This window comes from Dermacentor albipictus, chromosome 7 (genome assembly GCF_038994185.2).
Source record: "Dermacentor albipictus isolate Rhodes 1998 colony chromosome 7, USDA_Dalb.pri_finalv2, whole genome shotgun sequence".
NCBI classification, from domain to species: Eukaryota; Metazoa; Arthropoda; class Arachnida; order Ixodida; family Ixodidae; genus Dermacentor; species Dermacentor albipictus.
Genome location: NC_091827.1, coordinates 3,922,582 through 3,944,776, shown reverse-complemented (window position 1 = coordinate 3,944,776; position 22,195 = coordinate 3,922,582). Strand labels below are relative to the sequence as shown.

The 22,195-nt window shown below is 44.6% G+C and overlaps 1 protein-coding gene across 9 annotated transcripts in view; it reads left to right on the top strand.

Moving 5' to 3' along the window:
• Nucleotides 1-22,195, top strand: part of LOC135920784 (serine-rich adhesin for platelets-like) — a 658,268-nt gene that overhangs the window by 540,621 nt on the left and 95,452 nt on the right. For all 9 annotated transcript variants that reach the window (XM_065455046.1, XM_065455039.1, XM_065455040.1 and 6 more), the window contains 5 exons: nucleotides 2,581-3,284; nucleotides 4,714-5,029; nucleotides 9,219-9,418; nucleotides 20,492-20,753; nucleotides 21,573-21,683. In XM_065455046.1, the coding sequence (XP_065311118.1) occupies nucleotides 2,581-3,284; nucleotides 4,714-5,029; nucleotides 9,219-9,418; nucleotides 20,492-20,753; nucleotides 21,573-21,683 (1,593 nt within the window). The remainder of the gene's footprint in view (nucleotides 1-2,580; nucleotides 3,285-4,713; nucleotides 5,030-9,218; nucleotides 9,419-20,491; nucleotides 20,754-21,572; nucleotides 21,684-22,195) is intronic.

The window sequence follows — 22,195 nt, the reverse complement described above, 5'->3', positions numbered from 1 at the left end:
TAAGCACAACACTAGTATAACCCACTGCGTCTATTATCGCGAGCAATGTGAGTGGGAACTCGGGAGCAGGAGTGTCAGATAGTCTCGAACCCTGCTATGTGCGATGCGCAGCGGCCGCCGTCGGAAACAAAGGGGAAAGGAGGACGCTGTTCTAATAACTGTTGGCACTCCCGCCATGTGTATCTTTATACAAAGTGCGAAACTTCGCATCGCAAAAGCACATATATAAAGCTGTTTGATATTGCAGTTACTGATAACTTTGTGCACTGAAGTGTGGCCAATAGCAGCACTGTTTTGAAGCATAAACATTCGAAGCCTACTTCCCTGAGAAATCTGTCCGTTTATCTGGCACACGTGACACAATGCATTCCATAAGATGTACATGAGGTCCTATGGAGGTATATATGAAAATATCTTGCGCTAAACACAGCAACGAGCACCTCAAAGCTGCGTTCATAAAAAAAATATATATATATCACCCTGACTGAAAAAAAAAAAGACTTGCTGTAAGTAACTGTGCACGCAACTGTCTTATCAGCCATCGGTTGCCAGAGAAATGTCCTAGGCTGACCTTTTTAACAAACGCAGGCGCGGCAGGAGTGCCAACAGGTAACGGAAGAGTGCCCCCTTTTCCCTTCTGTTTTTGGCAGCGTCCTCTGCGTATCACTCTAACTTGGTTTCGAGTCTATTTGCCATGCGTTTGCGTGTTCCTGCTCATATTGTTCACAATAGTACAGTAACGTCTGCCCTCACCATCTCTGTTTCCTCTCCATGCTAAGGACAATCTGCTCTGCACTTTCTTTTAATACACCCGCGCTTTCAAATAACACGTGGGCATTGGATCATGGGACGGCCTGTTAGCTATTGCCATTTTTTTTCTTGTTTTTGTTTTGTGTCTCCTGCCTTTTCCTTCACTCGATGTCAAGTGTGTGCCGAAAACTCCCTCCCACACGGCATGCTGCATCAACAGGCGTGACCGAAATGTCGTACAACGTTAAGCACGGGTTGTCGCTAGTGATCAGCATTGAGAACAAAACTGAAAACGCAATAATCCAGGCCAAAACTTGCATGGCTTCGCCTTTAGCAGCACTTTGCAGGTTGTTGGAATGATCCATTTTCTTACCACCTCTGCCATTCTGCTTTCTGAATTTCACTTTCATGTCTCTTATTTTTGCCATGGAGTCTTAAAGGGACACTAAAGGCAAATATTAAGTCAAGCTAAAGGGATCGATTAGTGCTCGAGAATCTCTAAGGTGTTAATATTATCGTGAACAGAGCCTTAGTAATAGAGAAATTTAGGTAAATGCAGGACACGATTAGAGACTCCACCGGGACATTTAAGTACTTGCCCGATGACGAAGGCATTCCTAATTTAAATTCTGTCACTAGTACTCAACCACTCGTTATAAAAACATCATTGTATGATTGACATTACCCTTGACAGCGACGGGGGTGGTCGAAAGGTTTCATTTTCGCTTGACTCTGCTCCGCCTGCACTTTCCTGTTTCAGTAGTTTCATTGTCGCATAGTGCTGCATTGGTTTTGCTGGCTCGCGAAACTCTCACAAACTGCAAGTAGCAGAAAATTCCACTTCCATGTGATGTCACGGGATGCCCAAACGGTCCACGCCGCTTGACCAAAAGCAGCTGCAGCCGAAGCTGAAGCAAATCTGCCATTCTGTCTTAGATCGGTTCCTCCATGACTGTGCATTTCCGTTTTGTGCAAATAACCGTACCGCCGTCTGTCAGGCGCCGTTGTACTCATTGACAGCAGCAAAAGGCAGTGATAGCGTAAGCAACGTCACCACTCCCCAGTTGAGTGGCGGGAGATTTTAATTGCGATAAAGGTATTTGGACCCTTCAGATTCAATTTTCTTGTAAACTAAGTCTTTTCTTCTCAAGAAACAAGCGTTGTGAGGTTTCTGCAATGATATTCTGCAATGGACTTAGTATTTGCCTTTAGTGTCCCTTTAACTGCAAGCATGTTGGGTGGGATGTAGGCATGGTGGCATAGAACGCTTCTACAATCCCTGCTGTAGCAGATATGACAGGGAACTTCACAATAATGTAGATATACAAAGTACAATTTTCCCATGTCTGTTCTTTTGCTTGCTTGAACCATTAACGTGGACTCTCATCTGATGTGGTGAGCTGCCAGAGCGCTCACCCTTCTTATGAGGCATTGTGTCCCTTGAAGTAATTTCTCTTCTCATTGCTGCATTTCATCTTGCAATAGGGGTTGTGGGTAGGTGGTACAGTGCTGTAAACACACGGACAACAGAAGTAGAAGTGGACAGGACGCACGCAACCACTCCATTTCTACTGCATTTGTCCGTATGTTTGTAGCGCTGTACCCCCCATATTACAATATGAACTTCCATCAACTAGCCCAGCTTGCTACTCTGTTGCTGCATGTGTCTGAATAGTGGCATGCTTTGATCTAAGATATAAGTGGCTTTCACACTTGATGCATTTTCTACTTTCTCAGCCAACAGCATTAGTATTTCTGCATGTTCATGACCACCAAGTCACGACAGAGGCTGTACTTGCTGACAGAACTGACACATTCTCATTGGCTCAGGGTCTCTGGGAGACGGGCAGTGACTGCTGCTTCGGTGATGAGCCCAAGACCAAGCAACCACGCTTGAGCTGTGAATGGGACGGCAGCAGCAGCACAGCAAGCGACAGAACCATGGAAATCGGCAGCAGCAGTAACACCGGCACCAAGGAACCCCGCGCTGAAGACCAGCTGACCTCCGTGCCTCCAACAGTCTCTGTACCACCCGCAAGGCTCGAGAAGGGTGTCATGGTTGGGCAGACGGGCATCATGGACCTTAAGTTGGCCTGCAAAGGAGGGCGGCGCTTCGAGGTGCTCCACGACGTTGGGTATTCGAGTGAGAGCTCGACGCAGCTCTCCAGCGAAGACTGCATCCGAATCTACAGCTACTCCCCGGAGCTGGCGGAGTCGGTTTTCCGGGAATATCGTGACAGCCTGGCAAAAGATGGCATCGACGGATGTGGCATAGGCGACATCAATGGCAGTGCGGCCCTGTACAAGGCTGCTGACGAAGAAGAGTACGAGGAAGGGGAGTACGAGGCGTCACCGCTCATCCAGTCGAACGTCTCAAACGTCGACTTCTACAAGATGACACTGCTCGAAGAAGCACCATTCTCGGACCATAATGGAGATGATGTCATGGCCGCTGCAGGGCAGCTGGATGATGAGTTGATGGACTTCGCGGAGCTGGAACAGCTTGGTGGTGATGCAAAGGCCTCTGCAGCAGGGTTTGTAATACTGTAATTCCTAGAAAGTCTATATGATTGTTGTTATTCATTCTTTTAAATCGTTCACCTGAGAACTTGTAACTGCGTGTTTCGTAGCAGGCCGTAATTTGGTGCCAGAGTTTAGACGTCTGGGTATTGGCACAATCAAGCCTCACTTTGAAAATTCATACAGTCAAACCAATTTCTTCATAAAATTTGCAAATGAGCAGCACTATTTTTTGTTAACCAGTATTGCGATTTAGAGAAATAATCTTGCTTTGATGGTACTATAATGGAGAATATAACGGAAGTGTACTAATAACTTATTTTGAATTAAATGGGAAAGTAATGGCTCTAAGCATAAATGAAATGCACTGCTATCTGCTACCAATGCACAAAAATTCAACACCAACAAGCTGATAATTTCAAAGGAAGAGCCATTAATATTGTGTTTGCTCATTGACACATAACCTTGTTCATATGTTCTGTAAAGAAATGCTAAGATGACATACTAACTGGTAAGACATCCGATCAGAAGTCATAAAAAAATTTGGTGAACTCAATTGTAGTTGACGTCTACGTAAGATGAAGCATAGCGCAGATTGTTGCATAACGAGATGCGAACAAGAGCCGAGCTCGTGGGGCCCTAGTGGCCCAAGATGCACATTGTCGTTTTTGCGGCTTCAGCAAGATTTTGTTGGTGCCTCTAGAGTTCGGGCTGGGTGAGCAGCTTCTTCATGCAGTGAAGTTTGGCAGGGTGCACCCACTCGCGTGAATTGCTGTATCACAAGATGTGCCTCGTGGGGCCTGACCAACCTGCGGCACACATTGACATTTTCCTATTGCACAGTGCTTTAAGATGGTGACGGGAAACCGAAACAAAATCTAGTTACTGGATGACGCCTGCAGCAGGGAATGGTGGCACGTTTGGGGTGTCGCCCATTAAGAGCGTGCAGTACGCTTACAACGGTGCTATGCCACATGAGCTGTGAAACAGATCTGTGAAGGTACTTATCGCAATAGGGTTGGCGTCGAAAGCTGTGAATGTGACGAGCAATGACCTGTGAGTAGATTTGCATGGACCGGAAGAGGAAATTGAGTGTGCGCTAGCATTTTCACGTGACACAAACAGGTGACTACTGCAGGGAAGCTGCTTGCTGTTCTTGATTACATGCTCCTTGCACCCCTTCTTTTTTTTTTTTTAACACGGGATCTTGTGGCCAAAAAACATATCATACACTTGTGCTTTGGTGATGTACTGAACGTTGGTGCTGAAAGATTGTGCATTCCGGGACCTTATTACCTGGTGAATAAGAAGTGGACGGTATTAGGTTAGTCGTATGAAATGGGATTGTACCAATGAGGTTTTGCTGTTTTCCGTATCCTGAGCTTACCATAGATAACTTGTAACAGTTTCATTGGCTCACTAGTTGCCAAATGTTGTCTGTAGTGTCGATGGCAAGTCGGAACGAGTTCGGTGCTGGCTTCAGAACTGCGAGTCTGCGCCTTTGACTTCTGCATCCGCTGAAGAGGAGGAGGAAGACACATCCGTGACAGGAGGCAATGAGGGTCGCGTCGACAGTTCTTGCGATGCAAGTGGCGAGTACACAACGAACGATGAATCCGAGGAACCTGGCGATGAGTCCGACGGAGCTGCCTCGTCTCACCGTTCTTCTCGTGGCAGCAGCAGTCAGGGCCTGGACACTTCACGCAGTATGTCGCTTCTCAGCAAGTCAGGCACTGGCTCTGTGGAAACCGTCGTACAGGTAGGTGCGGCAAGTTATTTGCTCACCAATCGTATCATAGCAAGAAACTTGTTAAAGATTCTTTTAAATTCTCTGAAACTGAACAGCTTGTCTTGGCAGCTCTGCGTAGCACACCGGAAAAGCTGCAGCAGCGTGAAGATCTGGAGCTCGTGTCATATAACAGATATTATATTTGCTTCAGTGAAGCAGTTGTCATGGTACACTGTTAAACAAATGTACATCCTTTGGGTCAAAACTGCTTGTTGGCCTAGTTGGTGCTTGCTAAAAGACATGTTTTCTGCCGCAATTGAACACACACAAAAGGTTGTGCTGTCTTTATGTGTCTTCCTTTTGTGTGTGTTCAGTTGCGGCAAAAAACATATTCTTTGGGTTGTTCCTTGCCACACAACAATGATCGCCATCTGTCTTCCTTGGGTTCCCTTTTTTGAAAATGCTGCGCTCGCTACTTTCCTGTTGAAATTGCTCTGTCATGCTGATAACGCACATGCCGTTCGTGACTTGGAAGTACCGGGCTCGCAGCGTTAGAGAGAGGAAATGCAGACAAGACAGATCACAATTATTGTTGTTTGGCAAGATACGACCCAAAGAGTGTAATTTTGTTTAAGAGTGTACTGTGCTTATTATTTTTCCATAGTGCTGCTCTCAATTGAAAGCACAGCAGGTGGACATTTTAGTGAAATCAGGAAATGTGGCAAAATAGGATCACAAATGGGCAAATAGGAACTCTAGTACAATGCATGTGACCAAACAAAAGCTAGAGATTTGTTAATGACAAACGATTGTTCCAACAAGTAAGATACATGGGTTGCATGACTAAAAACTACACCGTATTTTTACTCTTATAGCCCACCTCCGCATGTAAACCACACTGCCAATAGCAACACCCAGGGGAAAATAACTGCATACAACGCTCAAGTCCTGCATGGCTTGTCCATGTTGTATGTCCGGTCAGAAGCTCACTGCCTCTTTGACGATGCTGATAATCTTCAGCTTCTGCTGCACTGTAAAAGGCTGCCATTCTGCACAGCTCATCGTAGTTGAAATTGTGTTTCACCAGCGCCAAATGCATTATTCGCCAACTGCTAACATGGTGCAGCGCTGCCCTGGAGCCACAGCTCAAGGTGAAAGTCTTGCATAACCACCGCTCCAACTTTCCGTAAAATTTTTTTTTAATGTTGTGCGGGTTGTAATTCAGACCTGGGTCTATGTAACCCAAAGGAGATCACGAAATAGTTCGATATATTATATGCCTATCTGACTGCGTAGCGGTTAGTTCTTTGCACTGTCAGTATGCTTCATCACAATATGCGGATGTTAGATAGTGAAGGTTAATAAAACAAATCTGGCATTATGGAGCGTCAATATGACCCTTGGTGCACAAGCTCCCCATGTTTTGAGACATGCAGCTTGCCTGTTTTTTCTCCATGGCATGTACTGCTTTTCATATTCAATGCATTGACAGCATGTGCCTGCCAAAGCAGTGCCGTTTCATCAACATCATCATTTCCGATGATGTGAGAAGTGATCGCAGTATCGCTATAAGTGCGCTAGCAGGGGCACTGCGCTGCACAGCATTCGATATATCAAATCTGGCGGTGAACGGGAATTTGATGAGCGCGTAGTACAGAGCTGTACTTTTGCATGGGTTTTCCAAAGGCCTGTTACAACTGTTTGATATAGACAATAATTCAATGTACTTCAATGTAATTCAATAATTCAATATGTACGGGTTTGACTGCACGCAGAAACACGGCAAATTTGTAATCGCATCTACTTGTTTTCTATACACTTGTACTTGCATTCGCAGAAGGAAGCGCTTTCAGTCAGTAATGAACCATGGAAGTTTGCACGGCACAGTGTAGTCATGAAGAAGATCATGATGTGAAGGGTTCTTTTTCTCCCTGACCACATTGGTTGCACTTAAGCTGGGTCCACGTTCGTGGGTACAATCCCAACTGCGGTCACATTGTCACATTGTGTCACATTGAGTCACATTGAAAGGGAAGCTGAATAAGTTTTAGAATGAGAATGTTTACGCAGATTTTTGAAGGCTGCTACACTGTAATTGTAGTGTACCAAGTTCAAACTATGGGAAACAATGCCTTAAATAAATAATACCAACACTGTTAAATTACTATAATTCGGTCCGATTTGATCTTTTCACGTCATCATCCAAGGAACTGAAACTGGTGTATACGGTTTCTATGTAATATCTGGTAGCATTATGTATCTGTATTATTGCATTTCTTTGTTGACATGAAGCAAGGTGTGAGTGAGTAACATGTCACTGAAGCTATGTATACAGCTATATATATCTATGTATATGTATGTGCACATATGTTATGCTGCCTCCCTGCAGAAACAGGGATTGTGGACACGTCAAGCTGTTGAAGGACAGCTTTTTATCTACAGTCCCTCCATCTGTAAATGTACAGGATGGCAAATCAACATAGAACTGAGGTGAAGCAACGCGAAAAAGACGAGGACACAAGGAAACAAATACCACAGACAAGCACTGTTTGCACTTTGTTTCCTTGTGTCCTCGTCTTTTTCGCGCTGTTTCACCTCAGTTCTAAGTATGAACCAACTAGCCCTCATCAAGATCTTACTAATGCAAATAAACCATTTCATTTCATTTCAATTTGATTCCTGAAGTTAATTTCTCGATTGTGTGCGTAGCGGTGCCGCAATCGCCATTTGAACTTTCGTCAAAGCTCCACCCCTTGTGCGCGTTAAGTTTAGTGACGAAAGACCCGGCGCATGGTTGCCATCAACGCATGGGTCACATGATTCAAATCATCTGCTCGTCGATGTCGTCAGAATCCTCTTTGCCATTAGAGCCAACTAACCGACCCGCGGCGTCTCCCTCAGATGCTGCCGCTGCTCGTATTTCCTGAATTGAAATGCCTTGTGGTGGCTTGTGGCTTGTTACACTATGAGTTTCATATTCGGGGGGTGAAAAAACTATAACGATCGGCTGTAAACTCACTTTTTCTTTAACTGCTTCAGCAACCCTTTGAATGGCAATGAAAAGCAATAATGCTTGTGTACTTGGCTACCACATGCTTTATAATTGGGGCTTGGTCTTTTCACTTAACCCTTTCATTGACGGGTTCTTTCATCGGATATTATAAAGCAAATACAGTGATTTATTTTCGATATTCACAACAGAAAAAAAATGACACGGATAAGTCAAATGCACTCCTATTGTGGTCCTCCCATTCCTATCCTTTGTTTTCCACCGCCTATTTAGTTTTGTTCTGATGTGCACACTTTCGCAATTGCGCCGCCATGGCAGTGTTAAAAAATTAGCTACACATGACAGATGGCAGAAACATGCAAGAGTTGTCCTTGCTTTATGGCACGATTGAACGGGAAATCACCGTGGTAGCACTGGTCCTGTAGCCACCTCTCCAATCAACGCTTGTGCACTACACACGGCCCAGCCGCGCTCACAAAGGGGCTCGTTCCACAGTGCGCTAACAAGCACCTGGACTGAGCAGCCCGAGAGATGAGAAAATATGCTTCCAGAAATATACAGCAGATGGCGGAACTACCTCGGAGCGCGCCGTCTTCGTGTTGCTGCTCACGGAGAAAGGGGAGAACATACAGCTGCGTCAGTCATATGAAAGGGTTAATTCCCCAGAATTTAATCTTTTTTACTGTGATAGCAAATATATAAGCGCATTTACGCCATCGCCGTCATGTTCTGTATAAAGTCGAAGGACGATAACACCTTCGCCGTGCACCCTGTGCTGTATGTGCGAGTGAAGGCGGGCAAGGGGAATGGTATATTATTACTGCATAAAATGAAACATCAGTATTTCTTCTCCTTTCTTTTAATTTCGTGGTGCAATGTCATCGCTAGGACATCAGTGTGATTTCATGGATTTAAAAGTATTTCTCGTATTTCGGCCATTCTGGCTCGGAAGTTTCACACTATGCTGTGTTTTGAGTTTTTGATTCCTGTAGAATCCAGTGTAGTCCTTGTTTGCTGTTAAACGATTCACTAGGTGCAAGTGGACACTGTCAAAATCACAGCAAGCTAGCTTAGAACATATCTTGCAATCCCCACCCATCCTTTGTGTTTGCATCTGTTCTGGATAGCCAACCAAGCCTTTGGCCACTTTGTTATAATAAAGTTGAACTTGCTCCTCGTTAATCTTCTTTTTATGATCGTTGCCAACAGGTTGGCTCTGCCCTCTCCGAAGGGGACGCAGCAGCGCCGAAAGTTGTCTTGCGCCAGGGCCTGCGCAAGAAACGCTCACGCGAGCGTCCCTGGAGTGTTATTGAGCTAGGTCCATGTGGAGCTCTGCAGCTGTGCCCACACTCGACGTCCGAGACGGCTCTGAACTTGCTGGCATCCACATCAACAGTGAAGGCACAGAGGTATGCCTTTTTCGTTTGTCCACAATGAAAAATATCTGCTTGTGGAATGGTGCAACCATGAATGGGGGTGGCAGGAACCAAACTCGAAAAAGTAGCCATAAATTCTCCAAAACTAGCTGGATAGGATTGTCGTTGAGACACGTGGCCAAGAACAAGCCGAGCAGAGGCCAGATGATCACCTCAAGCACTCGCCTCTCATGCAAGTAAATAACAATTTGAGGCTCCTCCAACAGTGGCCCTGAAAAGGAGGCTGCCACAACATTGATGATACCACTTTCCAGTGGCAAAAAAGCTTGTGGAAGATTAAAAAAAAAGTGGGAAAGACATTAGACTTACAACTGGAAGTTTACAGGAGCAAAATAAGCCCGTTTCCATTGTCCAGCGCCTTTGCTGTCTCTTTATCTCTCTTTTTTTTAATCTCTAGTTGATGTTTCTGCGGCTGAAGGACAAAATATTCAGTCGACCGGCTTGCTCGCATTTCATCTTTGAAAAGAGGGTTCTTCAACTAGCATATAGCTTTCCGTAGTGGTAATGTGAAACGAGTGTTTATAGCGCAACTCCGGGAATTTTTTGACCATGTAAAGGTAATGGCATTTTTACGTTCCTGTCACCCCTGTAGCGCATCTTGCTACAGAATTGTTCCACAAGTTTGTAAATATCTTTATAACCAAAAAAAGCGCAAAAAACAAAACTGAAACCTGACTGAGCAGCCTAGTGAACATCTTTGGGCGATGTCACAAAAGGCACACCAGAGGGGAAGGCGCGTGCGCAAGGCATGTTGGTCCTGCCAGCATGGAGAATGAACGCGGTGAAGAGCAGACACTCGGCTGCTTCGTGGCTGCGCTGGACCATTGGCACAATGTCTTCGGGGGATAATGTTTGCTGCATCAGCTCTTCGTAGCAGTCGCAGTGAAAACTACGATATCGACAAATTCAACGGCCATGAATCACCATTCACATTCGACCTGCCACCACGAGAGCCAGCGCCCAGCGCAATACATCGCGCTGCAACATGAAGACAAGCAGTAGCCCTCACCACTGGTTTGATATGTGCTGTTTGCTATTTTATGTGTTTTATCCCTTCTCAGGGAAGCATTTCGCATACATTCTAAACGATGTAGTCGAGCGCTGCTGAGTGTCCAAAGCACTGACCATTGCATTTGTTTACACCGGCATTGGACAAGCGACCGCTAGTCGTTTGCTTGAAGTATAATGCAAGCTGTGCATCACTGACATCAAAAATGTCAGGGCATAGAAAAATGTGCAGATTTCATGCATGTGTTCAAACACTGTTGCATTACTTTGAATTGCGCTGTTATGAGCAACCGGACACCTTTGAAAACAGCGAACGGGAAGCAGTAGTATGCGTCATTATGGTGCCTATTTATCATTATTTGTTCTCAGCATGCCCACAATTCCAGTGTCCCATAAAGTAGACATATATTAAGACTTTGTGCATATGATTGTTGATTCAGAGAACGCATAGTTTCTCGCAGAAACGCCGATGCAAGCACTGACACCATTGGCAGCTGCACGCAGCAGTTGGTTACACTGCTCTATCGAAGAAGCCCCAGCTTGTTGCCAGTTGGGGATGAGAGGCAAGCAGCGCACTTCGGGAAGCTAAATAATGAGTCGAGATAGCAGCACGTAAATATACACCTGTTGCATAGTCAAAATTTAGGGAAGTGCCGGTGAATGTGACTGGCAGCCTTCGGGAACGGCAACATATGTACCAATGTTGATAGTGTGCCGTGTTGCCCCTTCTCGCTTTTTGTGTGGGCACAATAAGAAATCAACTATTTATTTCAAATCTGTATGGTGAAAAATGAACTTCAAAAGCAGTTTTCTTCATACGAATGGTTTAATTAGCTTCAAGTCAGTCACTCAAGCGACTGAATTCAATTCTGTTCAGTTCCTCAAGCCAGCCACTGGTATAGACGCTGTTACGATAAGCCAGTGGGGGAAGCGACCTTCGAACCACTCCTGCTTTCCCGAGATGAATCGCTTCAGCTTTGTGAAGTTAACGGTACGTCCCACTGGCATTGCCCAGACCGCGATGAGGCCCAACATAGACGACAAAGGAGCCCACGTCGAGGCAATAACAACTGCCACCCTCCGTGAAAGCAGTAACGACCGCAAAGGCAAGTATCCTGACCTTGATAAGCTGCCCGTCATGGAGAGCCCGCTAATTGATGCAAAAGTACAATGTCGAGGACTTCCGTAGGAATTGCATCAACTTCAGGTTCTCAAATTGCCACGTGGTTACATTGCATGTGGGGGCGATCACGCAACATTTGAGGCAGAATCCGTTGGAACGGTGCGAAGTCATGGGTGGGATTTTGTGAAAGATTTGACGATTACGAGTAACACAGTGATCAGATTCTTTAGTCTAATCACTTAGAGAGGATGTCTGTTTTAAAAGCTGACCTTTTCGTCTCTTCTGGTGTGTTCTCCCAAAACAATGTAGCTCATGCTCATGCTATGTAGCTCATGTACATGCTACATGTTACATGTAGTTCATGCTACAAGAACGATGTACTATGCTCACTGCTCCAGCTAGTACGAGTACCCTTTGTTCTGTAAATAAGTTTGCATCTCCTATGTAAATAAACCCCCCTCCCTTCCGCCCGTTCCGTTCCACTATATTCTCGACCTCGACCTCATCATTAAAGAAGCAACCCTCGTCGAGAAGGCTCAGACGACGGTGTGGGCCCGCTAAGCCTCCGTATTTTTGGCCCGCTTTAGGAAGTTTTTCAAGCAAAAACTGTAGCTCCCAATGTTTGATTATAGTATTTACCTAATTTGAACGCATGCCTCTCTCTCTCTCCTTTTTATCAATTTTTATTTAGGAGAGTTGAGCGGGAAATCGCCTGCGCTGTGCAATCGGACATAAAACCTAAACCGCCTTTGCAATGTTAGTAGGCTTTACCACATTACATGGGTGTACTGCGGCGAAGCTGACTAAAAGTTCCTGTGGTGAAGCAGACTTTAGGGAACCGGCAGACAACAACTTTTCTTACTAAAAGATTGTGTGCAGGTTTGATTTTTACTTTGTTTAGTAGCTTTAATGTCATTTTTGTGTTAGTCTTCTACTTTTAACACATAAAAATGGGGCGCGTATTTGATTCGGAGGTGTGTTACAATCTGGCAAATAGTACCAAAGGAATCAGTGCTTAGCATTCTTTCTGCATTATGTTTAATTCGACCCCTGGCGAAACCACCTTGCTTGCAGCAGCTTACACCATGGTTTCAGCTCCTGTAGACATTAGAACCAGCAACTACAGCACCAATTCCGTTTCATCCACAGCGGGCAATGCCATGAAGGCTAGGGAGACCTCGCACTTGCGATGAGGAAATAGTGTGTCATACTGAAAGAAAGATATAGCCATGTGTATAACTACCAAGTTTAACGATTTTATTATAAAGTGCCTGATTTAATGACACCATTGATGTTACAGTTTATTATTGCGATAACAATTATCTGGACACTCCAAGTGCATTTCCGCCATCGCTGTGAGGTTCCTTAAAAAGTCCAATGGTGATAACACGGTCGCCGCGTGCCCTACGCTGTATGTGCGAGTGAATGTGTGCGAGGGGAGCAGACGATCGCAGCTCAATCTCGCCTCGCGTGAGAGAGAAGAAAGCAGGCAGGAAGCATGCTGTCTCCCGTCGTGTGCGAGGCACCAAACGTTGCAAAGCATCGGGGCAGGGGGAGGTGGCGTTCTACTCCGGCTGCAACTGTGTACGTGACGGCTGCGCGTGGTCGCCCGGCTGTATGTTGAAAGCAATCTGTGTTGTAGGTAGAGTCTAGGTGCATCGGCGGCTTGTAGCTTTGTGCGTGCTGTGTGTTGTCATCGCTCACTTTTCGTTGAAGCGATAGACTCAACGCATCTCACTTTGCTCGCTGCTGCTGCGTTTTCTCACACCAGCGTTTTGACTGCGAGTTTCGTGGTCATCGAGTCAGATGTGTTCATGTTTGCTTGTGCACTTGTGGCACCATGCTTATTAATTTAGTAAGTGGGCCTATGTGTACAAATTTATGCGGCCAATAAAACTACTTTTCTTACATCGTATGACTGTCCACTCATTCACTATCGCAATCGATCTTTCGGGCAAAACTGCAACTGTATTTTGCTTTCATATCACTCATAGAAGAATGATAGAATAAATTGACGTTTAAATTTTATCTTTCATAATAAGTGACTACCACTGTCAAACCTCTAGCATAAACGAAAGCTGTGGCAAGAGGCAAGTTCATCTTGGTGTTTGTTCCAATATGAGCTGAGATGGCTCAACCGCATCACCTGCTAGAGCACTGCACGGGCTGGTTTTTCAGGCCTGAGCCTAGCCCCAGCCTGAAAGTACCATGCGTCGGCCCGCTTGAGCCCAGCCCAGTGATGTTAAACTTGGCCTATACCTGGCTCGAGCCCAAAAAATTCCAGCTCGGCCTGGTTTTGTTCAGCCCATTAGCCCTTGAGCTTATCCAAAGCTAGGTCAAGGTCTCGGTTATTGTGAAGCTACTGTCATGTGAATCAGTGATTAACGGGCGCTGGGTGGTATTCAAGCTGCATCAAAGCAGCTTTTGCCCTGTGTCCTCTCTTGCTGGCTACTTGAACTGTGAGAAAAATAAACATTTCACTTCATTTTATTGCTAGCAAAACTCACACAGATTGTTTGTTTGTTCATTCATTCATTCATTCATTCATTCATTCATTCATTCATTCATTCATTCATTCATTCATTCATTCAAAATACTCACAGGCTCCAAATAGGAGTATTGTGTGAGGGGAGCATGTACAGAAAATGAAGGACACAGAAAAGCAGCTCATGCATCATTATACAATGGGTAACAGTTTCACAGGACACAGAGAAGTAATGACAAGTATAAAGCTACAAATCTAAGGCAAGAAAAATATTGTACAGTATATGCAATCTCTGAAGGAGCATTGAAATGGCGGCTAAAAGGGTGACTAACAAAGTATAAGGCAGTGAATAAAACTGCTGAGAAAACCAGAGCAGTACTTGGTCTTTGAAGACTGCAGAGTCATGAATGGCAACGATGCGATCAGGAAGATCATTCCATTAGCTTATGGCACGCGGTGTTAAGAATGGCCACCTGCAGTGCCGGATTGCCGCCCGCTTATGACTATGAGGGCAAGATACCGGGAGCTTCTCCGCCAACTTCTAGCCACAGCGTGACTAAATCGACTTTGTGGCGGAATGAGTTCGGCGGGCCAACTATTGTTCCCAAACTCCCCAACGCGCTACCCGGAACGGCTCAAAGTGCTACGGGGCCCCTCTGAAGTCGGCTCCAGACATTGGAATGTGTGTGCCTTTGTGTGCGTAAACCGTCCTGCGGGAGGCGGGTAGGTTGCATTGACGAAACGAACATTCGCCGCCTTGTATCGCTGGAGGACCGAGTGTTTAAAAACTGCTGTTGTGCGGAGGCTCAACACACTTTTCTTGAGCAGTCATGTTGGACTGACACTTCTCTCAAGCAGTCATGTTAAACTGATGTACTTTCTCAAACAGTCATGTTAGACTGATATAAATATCGTAAATACACCCATGTTCCTCGTTCTCGATGAGAAGCAGTCCTTCCCTTCATCAACGTCCTCAGCGTGGATAAGTTGGACGACGGCATGGGCCAGCTACCCTGTCATTCATGCCGGACTCCAATCTTGGCAACGGATCACGAGCGACGGGATTGAGCCCCAAATCCTGACAGCGGAAGCGCTGATGAATTAAATGTCATGGTTCGGCTAAATATGTGCCTAAAGCTGTGGCTATTACAAAGACGACGGGATGTACGATGTGGTTCGGTAAGGGGAAGGGTAGTAGGATACTGACTATGAATTATTTTGTGGAAAAGACAGAGCAAAGTGACCTTCCTTCGCAGCTCTAGTGTCGGGAGTGATAGCGAGAATTTCAGGTTAGTAACACTAGTGTCTCGGTCATATTTCCTGGTTATAAAACGTACCGCGCGGTTCTGAATTCGTTCTAGTGATTGTATTAGATAAGCCTGATGCGGTGACCATATGGGCGAGGCGAATTCAAGATGAGGACGAACAAAAGTCTGATAGGCTAGTTTTCGAATGGTTAATGAGGCATCTTGAAATACCATGTATGTACGAAGTGCCATGTATTCGAGTATTTGGTATGAAAACACATATACAATGGACAGTTAGGAAAATAGGGAGGGGTCAGGCTGGCAAAAGCCACTGGGAGTTGCATAACGTTGCTTACAATTAGGGAGGAAGAAATCGAAAAGTACATTCATTGGTCACCATGCTCATGCTTTAAAGTGTGATATGAACGGCCGTACTACACTCTCTAAATATTTCTGCAGGAATATACTATAGCAAAGGCATACGTGAACACTCTCGCACACACTGCCAGCCATTTCATCTTGCTTTTGAATCTCGTATAATCATTGGGATGTACAGTGATGGAACTCGAGCCAATAAATTTGTCGCGAATGTAAATTAAATAAGCTGATCTATTGGTTTTCAGGAATACCATAATACATGGCCACTTGAAGCATTTTTCATTAAACAGAAATTGGTGATCTGCAAAGCTCATGTGCAATGATAATTTCACACAAAATGTGTCGTTTTTATTGCTTTATTTGGCTTCATTCTAATGGTATCAGTTTTTCAGTCGACAATTAAGGCATCCTCACTTCACATTATGTGCAAATTTGGCCTCTGTCTTCTTTTGTTTCAGTATAGCGCATGTACAACATAGGCAGCATAGTTTTTTTTCCTGTCAGATTGGAGTATGATGTTTGTTTGCCCACGGAAATTAGCAGGGAACTCACCTAGACTGCGAACACAAAGGTCGAGGCACTTAACATGTGAAAATAGCATTCAACATAAAAATTCATTGAGACAACAACATTTTCTGCGTTTTTTTTTTTTTTTGACATCCTCCTCACTAATGTTGAGAAATTTTGCATACCCGCTTAGGCTTACATGATATATCTGAGAACAATGGAGACTTGAAAGTATAAATTGTGCAATAAACTGTGGCAGAATATTCAACCCACTTGACCAAATAATGAAAATGAATAATGGAAGCCAGTAGCGAGTTGCACTATGTCTTTAACACACACACAAAAAAAAAAAATTGTGAAGAACTTTCAAGATTTTATTTTCTACCACTTTATTTAAGTGCTCTAAGAACTTGTTCAAAATGTTTTTATTTTTGCTTTTCCACTAAATTGATCCTGCACAGGCAGTGCAAAGCGGCACATCAGTAATCGCTGTCAAAAATCTGCATATTTTTGTGCATCAACAAAATATTGCATACGACTATGCCTCATGGCACGTCTTCATCTCTTTAAAAATGTAACTGTAACGAAACTCCTCTCATTGTTTCCTCGTGTGGTTGCTATATGAAGGATAGCTGGGATTCCTGAAGACATTATGGGGAATTTTTTTCAGCTAGTCTCACACCAATCAAATAGTTTCCAATATCTTTAGCGTGATTGCAATGCAAATGTCTTTCTAACTCTTTGTCATTTTGATTCAGCTCTGGATGTCTAGCAACTCTTGAAATTTGCCTTTGGAGCACTGCTCCCAACCACCTCGAGGAGTGCTGTCAAACTTGCAGCACTATCTCCATCGAATGTCAGGTCGTTTGTTTCACGCCTGAGCATGATCACTCCTAGGAATTTGAGGTTCCAATAACCTGGGAACAGGCCAGAGTATTTTAGTGTCCTGAAGACAAAAGAATTCCAGCAGAACCTCTCCTAAGAGGAAGCTTTAGCTTGAACTCAACTCTGACACCGCCTATTCTAATACATATAAAATGCAGAAACACTTTTTTTGAAATAACCACTGGGAAGATTTTAATAACAATTGCTGCATTTGAGGGAGAAAGTTAAATCCTAGGGACTGTTGGAAGCGGAATTTCGATTTAGGGCGCGAATATTTTTAATGGAATTTTCAAAAATTGGGAAGTTTGCAAAAAATAGAAGCATGAAGTTTACAAATTCGTAGCTCTGCACCCATAACAGATATCGCAGTTCTGTAAACAGCATCCTTTAGAGCAACCAAAGCAGACATTAGGATATGTCAATTTATACCTTGCATGAATTTTTTACTGTGTTTGTAAGTGTTTCACAAAAGTTCTACTCACAAATTAGGGGTCTACTTGAGAGCCATGTATTGTACATCAATTTTGTCCATTTTAGATGTACTATTAGGTGCAATGGATAGAATTGTGATATCACTTTTCATTGCTGAAATAAGAGTTGTGAACTTGGTAGTTACGCTATCTAAAAATTTTCAATTTTTGTCACTTTTTTGTTGACCAAAAGTCACTAGATTTTAACTCTTTCTTTTAAATGCAACAAACATCTCAAATTGACCACAGTGATTGCCGAGAAATCAATTTTTCCTTTCTCATGTATTTAGACAGGAGGTCCTGAGCTAAAGCTTCCTCTTAAGTTGACTATCGAAGTTAATGCGATTAGCATTCATGCAATGTAGCGAGATATAGCGACACACTGTATTCACTAAGACACTTTTATTTAGAATGTGTGGGGGTGCTGCTGAGATTTTTAAGTGCTTCAACTATATTTGACATAGACTGCCCCTGAGATTGGCCCGCTTTGTTATAACCATTGCTCTCCAAGGTTATCCTTCAATGGTAGGACAAGGACCATACGCCGATGGCGCATGCAGGGACAATGATGGAATTACGAAGAAGGAATGGCAGTGATAGAAAGATGAAGGCATTATGAGGACAATGACGTGACGACGACGGGATGATTCTGATGCAATGACGATAAATAACCATGACGCAATTACAATGGTATGATGACAGTAGTATAATTACAATTGATTGACGATAGCACAAATATAATGGAGTGAAGGAGAAATTATGTTGCTGGAACGACGAAGGCGGTATGATATCGATGGCATGACAACAATTGGATTAAATTTCTGAAATGATTGCAACGGTGCAATAGCAGCTTGACGACGGCGGCCTGATGACAATAAAATGACGACAAGCGTATGACGATGGCATGGCGATGACGGTGTGACAAAAATGGCGGGAAGACAACAGTGTGATGGGAATCTGACAACAAAGCTGGAATGCCAATGATGGAATGACCACGGTGCCATCAGGACCACAGTATGACGGCAAATGCATACGATGACCGTAAGTCAACGACGCAATGACTACGATGGCATGACATCCGCGACATAATCAGGATTGAATAATGACAGCATGATTACAATGGAATGTCGTCGATGGAACTGCGATAGTTATAGGACGACAATTTGATGACGTTTATGAGATGATGATGGTATGACAGGGTTGCAAGAACGACATGACTAGAATGGGATAATCATGACTGTATGGCAGCAATGGAACTACCATGACCCCGAGGACATACGTAGTGCTCAAGTTAGTAGACAACAATTGGGTGATGTGGCATAAGACACACACACATGCACACACGCACGCACACAGGGAGAGAGAGACAGACAGATGGAGATGAGGGACATTCGGAAAGTAAGTTTCATCATTTTTATTGAATGAGATGGTGGTGCATCAGGTTAAACAAACAATCGCCATAAGAATCCACGCCCGTTGCTGGTTCAACGATGGAAGGAGCGTCAGCGGAGGAATGATGACGCATGCGCAGAGTATTGAAGAAGAGAGAGTAGCAGCAGTCCTTGAAACTCAGGGTTACTTGAGCACAAATCACGATGGCAGACAGACGTGTGCTGACAACGTGCTCGCCAACGGAAGTGTGTGCGGTTATCTGGCATGAATAGGCACCTGTTGCCTGAATTGAAAGCTGCACTCTCGGGATGTCACTTCCAAAACAATGCTTAGCTGAAGCAGGCTCTGAAACAATTCCTTGCATCACAGGGCACCAAGTTTTACCAGATGGTTTCTTCAAACTGAATGCACGCTACGAAAAATGGCTTAATGTCAGTGGCGACTATGTGGAAAAATAGTGCAAGGTGTATAGTCCATGTTGCCATGATGTATTATTTTTGGCAGTAAAGTTTCCATGTGAAAATAAATGATGAAACTTACTTTCGAAATGTCCCTCATAGATAGATAGGTAGATAAAATGTGCCTGAAGTAGGCAAACAATGATGATCGTATTAAAAAGCGGGGTGTACAGTGGGTGCGTTTGATCACCGATTTCATTTTCTCCATTGCTGAAGACCGCCGCTAATGTACACTAATCTGCGCAATGCACAGCTGCTGTGTCGTGGCCTGCTTGCCTCGACTTTCCCATGAACTGACAGACACCACTGCCCTTAAATTTGCATTGGGCTGCAGTTTCTATAGTTTTCACTTTTGTGGAGTCGCAAATAGTGTGCCTGGGCCTAATCCGGACCCGACTGCAACCGGGCCTGATTCAAGCCCGAAGCTCCTAGTCCCGAGCTTAGCCTGGGTCCGAGTTAACAACTGCTTACCTGGCTTAAGCCTGTCAGCCGGCCTGGGTCCGGGCTTTTGGCCTAGCCCAAGCCCGTGCAGTGCGCCATCACGGGCTTCACAGCCCAGATGCCCCAGATAGCAGCCTATCTTCTCTTCTGTGCGAATTGTTGTGACTAGAAGGTAAGGAGTTCTCACAACATCGCATTTAGCAATTGCCATTGGTTGTTTCTTAAAGCAACATCTGCTATGGCTTTGAAGCAATGCTGGCTAGGCTTGGCGGACAGCAGTAAGTGGCGATGAGCCATTTGCATATTCTTTTCAAAAATGATGCTGCTTGCTGGTGTATTGTGCAGTACGCAATTGCAGGAAGCTTGTCACTAGTTTGTTTGTTCTCCAAGAGGAAGTGTATTTCTGTGCTTTCTGCAAGTGGTCGATAGAATTTCTGGCCGATCTGGTGCCACATGCACACAGCACTGCAGCAAAGTTTGCAGTTCACAAAATTTGCAACAAGGGGCACTGTGTAGAAACAGGAGGGTACTGTTGTGCATTCATCCTGTACAAATAAATGTTCCACACCTTTTAGAAATTAAAGCTGTCAGTTTTTGCTATTCAGGCGAAATTAATTGTACTCTTTCTCTTGGTCTATTTGCTTGCTTACAGTCGGCCACGTACGAGCTCAGTGGGTGTTCAGAAAGACCCCTCATCTCCTGACCGCCGACCGCAAAGGTCTCGTGGCCTACGGGGATTGCGCTCTGGCTCGAGCTCGGAGGCTCTGTCTGGCTCTTCATCAGCACACAAGCGGCAGAAAAGTGGTGACGACAGCGGACGCCGCCTTAGACGGGCCTCCGCCACATCCCTTTCAACAGGCACCACTGGGTCTCTGCAGAATGTGTCTTCATCTTCGGGCACAGAGAACTACCAGGTAAGGACGTCGTTATAACACCATATGTTTGTAAATATGTGCTCTCTTGTTCGAAAAGGCAGCTTACTAGTTCAGATTACCTCGCTTCTTTTATGTTTGTGAGTTGTGCACTTCCAGATAGCAAGACATGTGCACAAAGCTACAGCTTCATATGCAGTAGCCTTTCGCATAAGCTCAACACATGCAAGTATGATGCACTGGGCATTGTATTTTGTGTATGTAGTGTTTACACAATACACTACCACACAATTAAGAAATGAAGCGACTAGCCCACTAGCAGGTGTTGCAAAGCTCTTGCTTTTCTTCCATGTTACTGCTATACAGATTGCAAGAAACCAACTGGAGTCTTAAAGGACAGTGAAGGTAGTGTACTCATGTTGGCTGAAAGCAAATTCAGCTTGCAAGATATGGTAGCTTAGATCTTTGTTTTGAACTCTTGCGATAAGCTTTAATGTGGCTAACTCTTCATTGAAAAACCTCAAGGAGCCTCAAGAAGCTTTGCATAAGTGAAAAGACATTCAAGTGAAATGCCACAACATCAGGTTCATTTCAGTACAAAGATGTTGCCATTGTTCAATAATGGGAATCATTTGTTCAAATGGTATTCAAGCAAGCGGATCAATTGTTCATAACTTGTAGACACTTTTGACGATGTAGCTTAGGCCAAATAGAATTGTATTTAGCCTTGTTCAGACCAACAGCAGAAATTCTAACTTTACGACCTAAAAGAGCTTGTTGGTATTGCTAGTATTTTTTACTGCTTTTGCCACCCTCATGAAATAGACAGGCAGAGAACGTGGAATCTGCACATCTGTGCAGGACTGCCTTCCGTACATCAGCTCCAAGAGCCACCTGTTCTCGCGGGCGCCCACCTTGGCCCATGTAGAGGAGCAGAGCTCAGTCTCGGACCAGGTTTGGGATGATTACCAGGTGAGCCAAAATCACTGTGCTGTTACTGTTTTGTAGCATAAACATTCTCATGGTTAATTGAAATACTGGGTTTACAGTTAAACCTTGTTATAACGAAGTCACATCAGACACGAAAATACCTTTGTCATATCTGTAGAGGGCCCAGCCTTTCAACCAACACAGACGTCTAGCAACCCTGTGCTGCGAGCTGTGCATGAATTGGTTGACATGCGGTGCGCTGAGGTTGTGTTGTGTTCGGCTCAGTCTATGCTGCTACCAGTTGTGCATCTGGCTCGTAGCAAGTGCAGCTTGGTGTTACAAGTGGTCATGGCGTCACACACTGCTTCATTTTCGTTGCCAATGAGGCCTCTTATGCCACTAACTGCGAGGGCAGTGCCATCATCCACCATCTATGAAGCTTCCAGTCAGCAACTGCATAGTTGCCTTCGTCTGCCTCGCCAACGCCTCCTTTGGCCTCGCCAATGCTTGCCATCACCAGCTGGGCTACTGCACGCAAGTCAGTTGCCTAAATG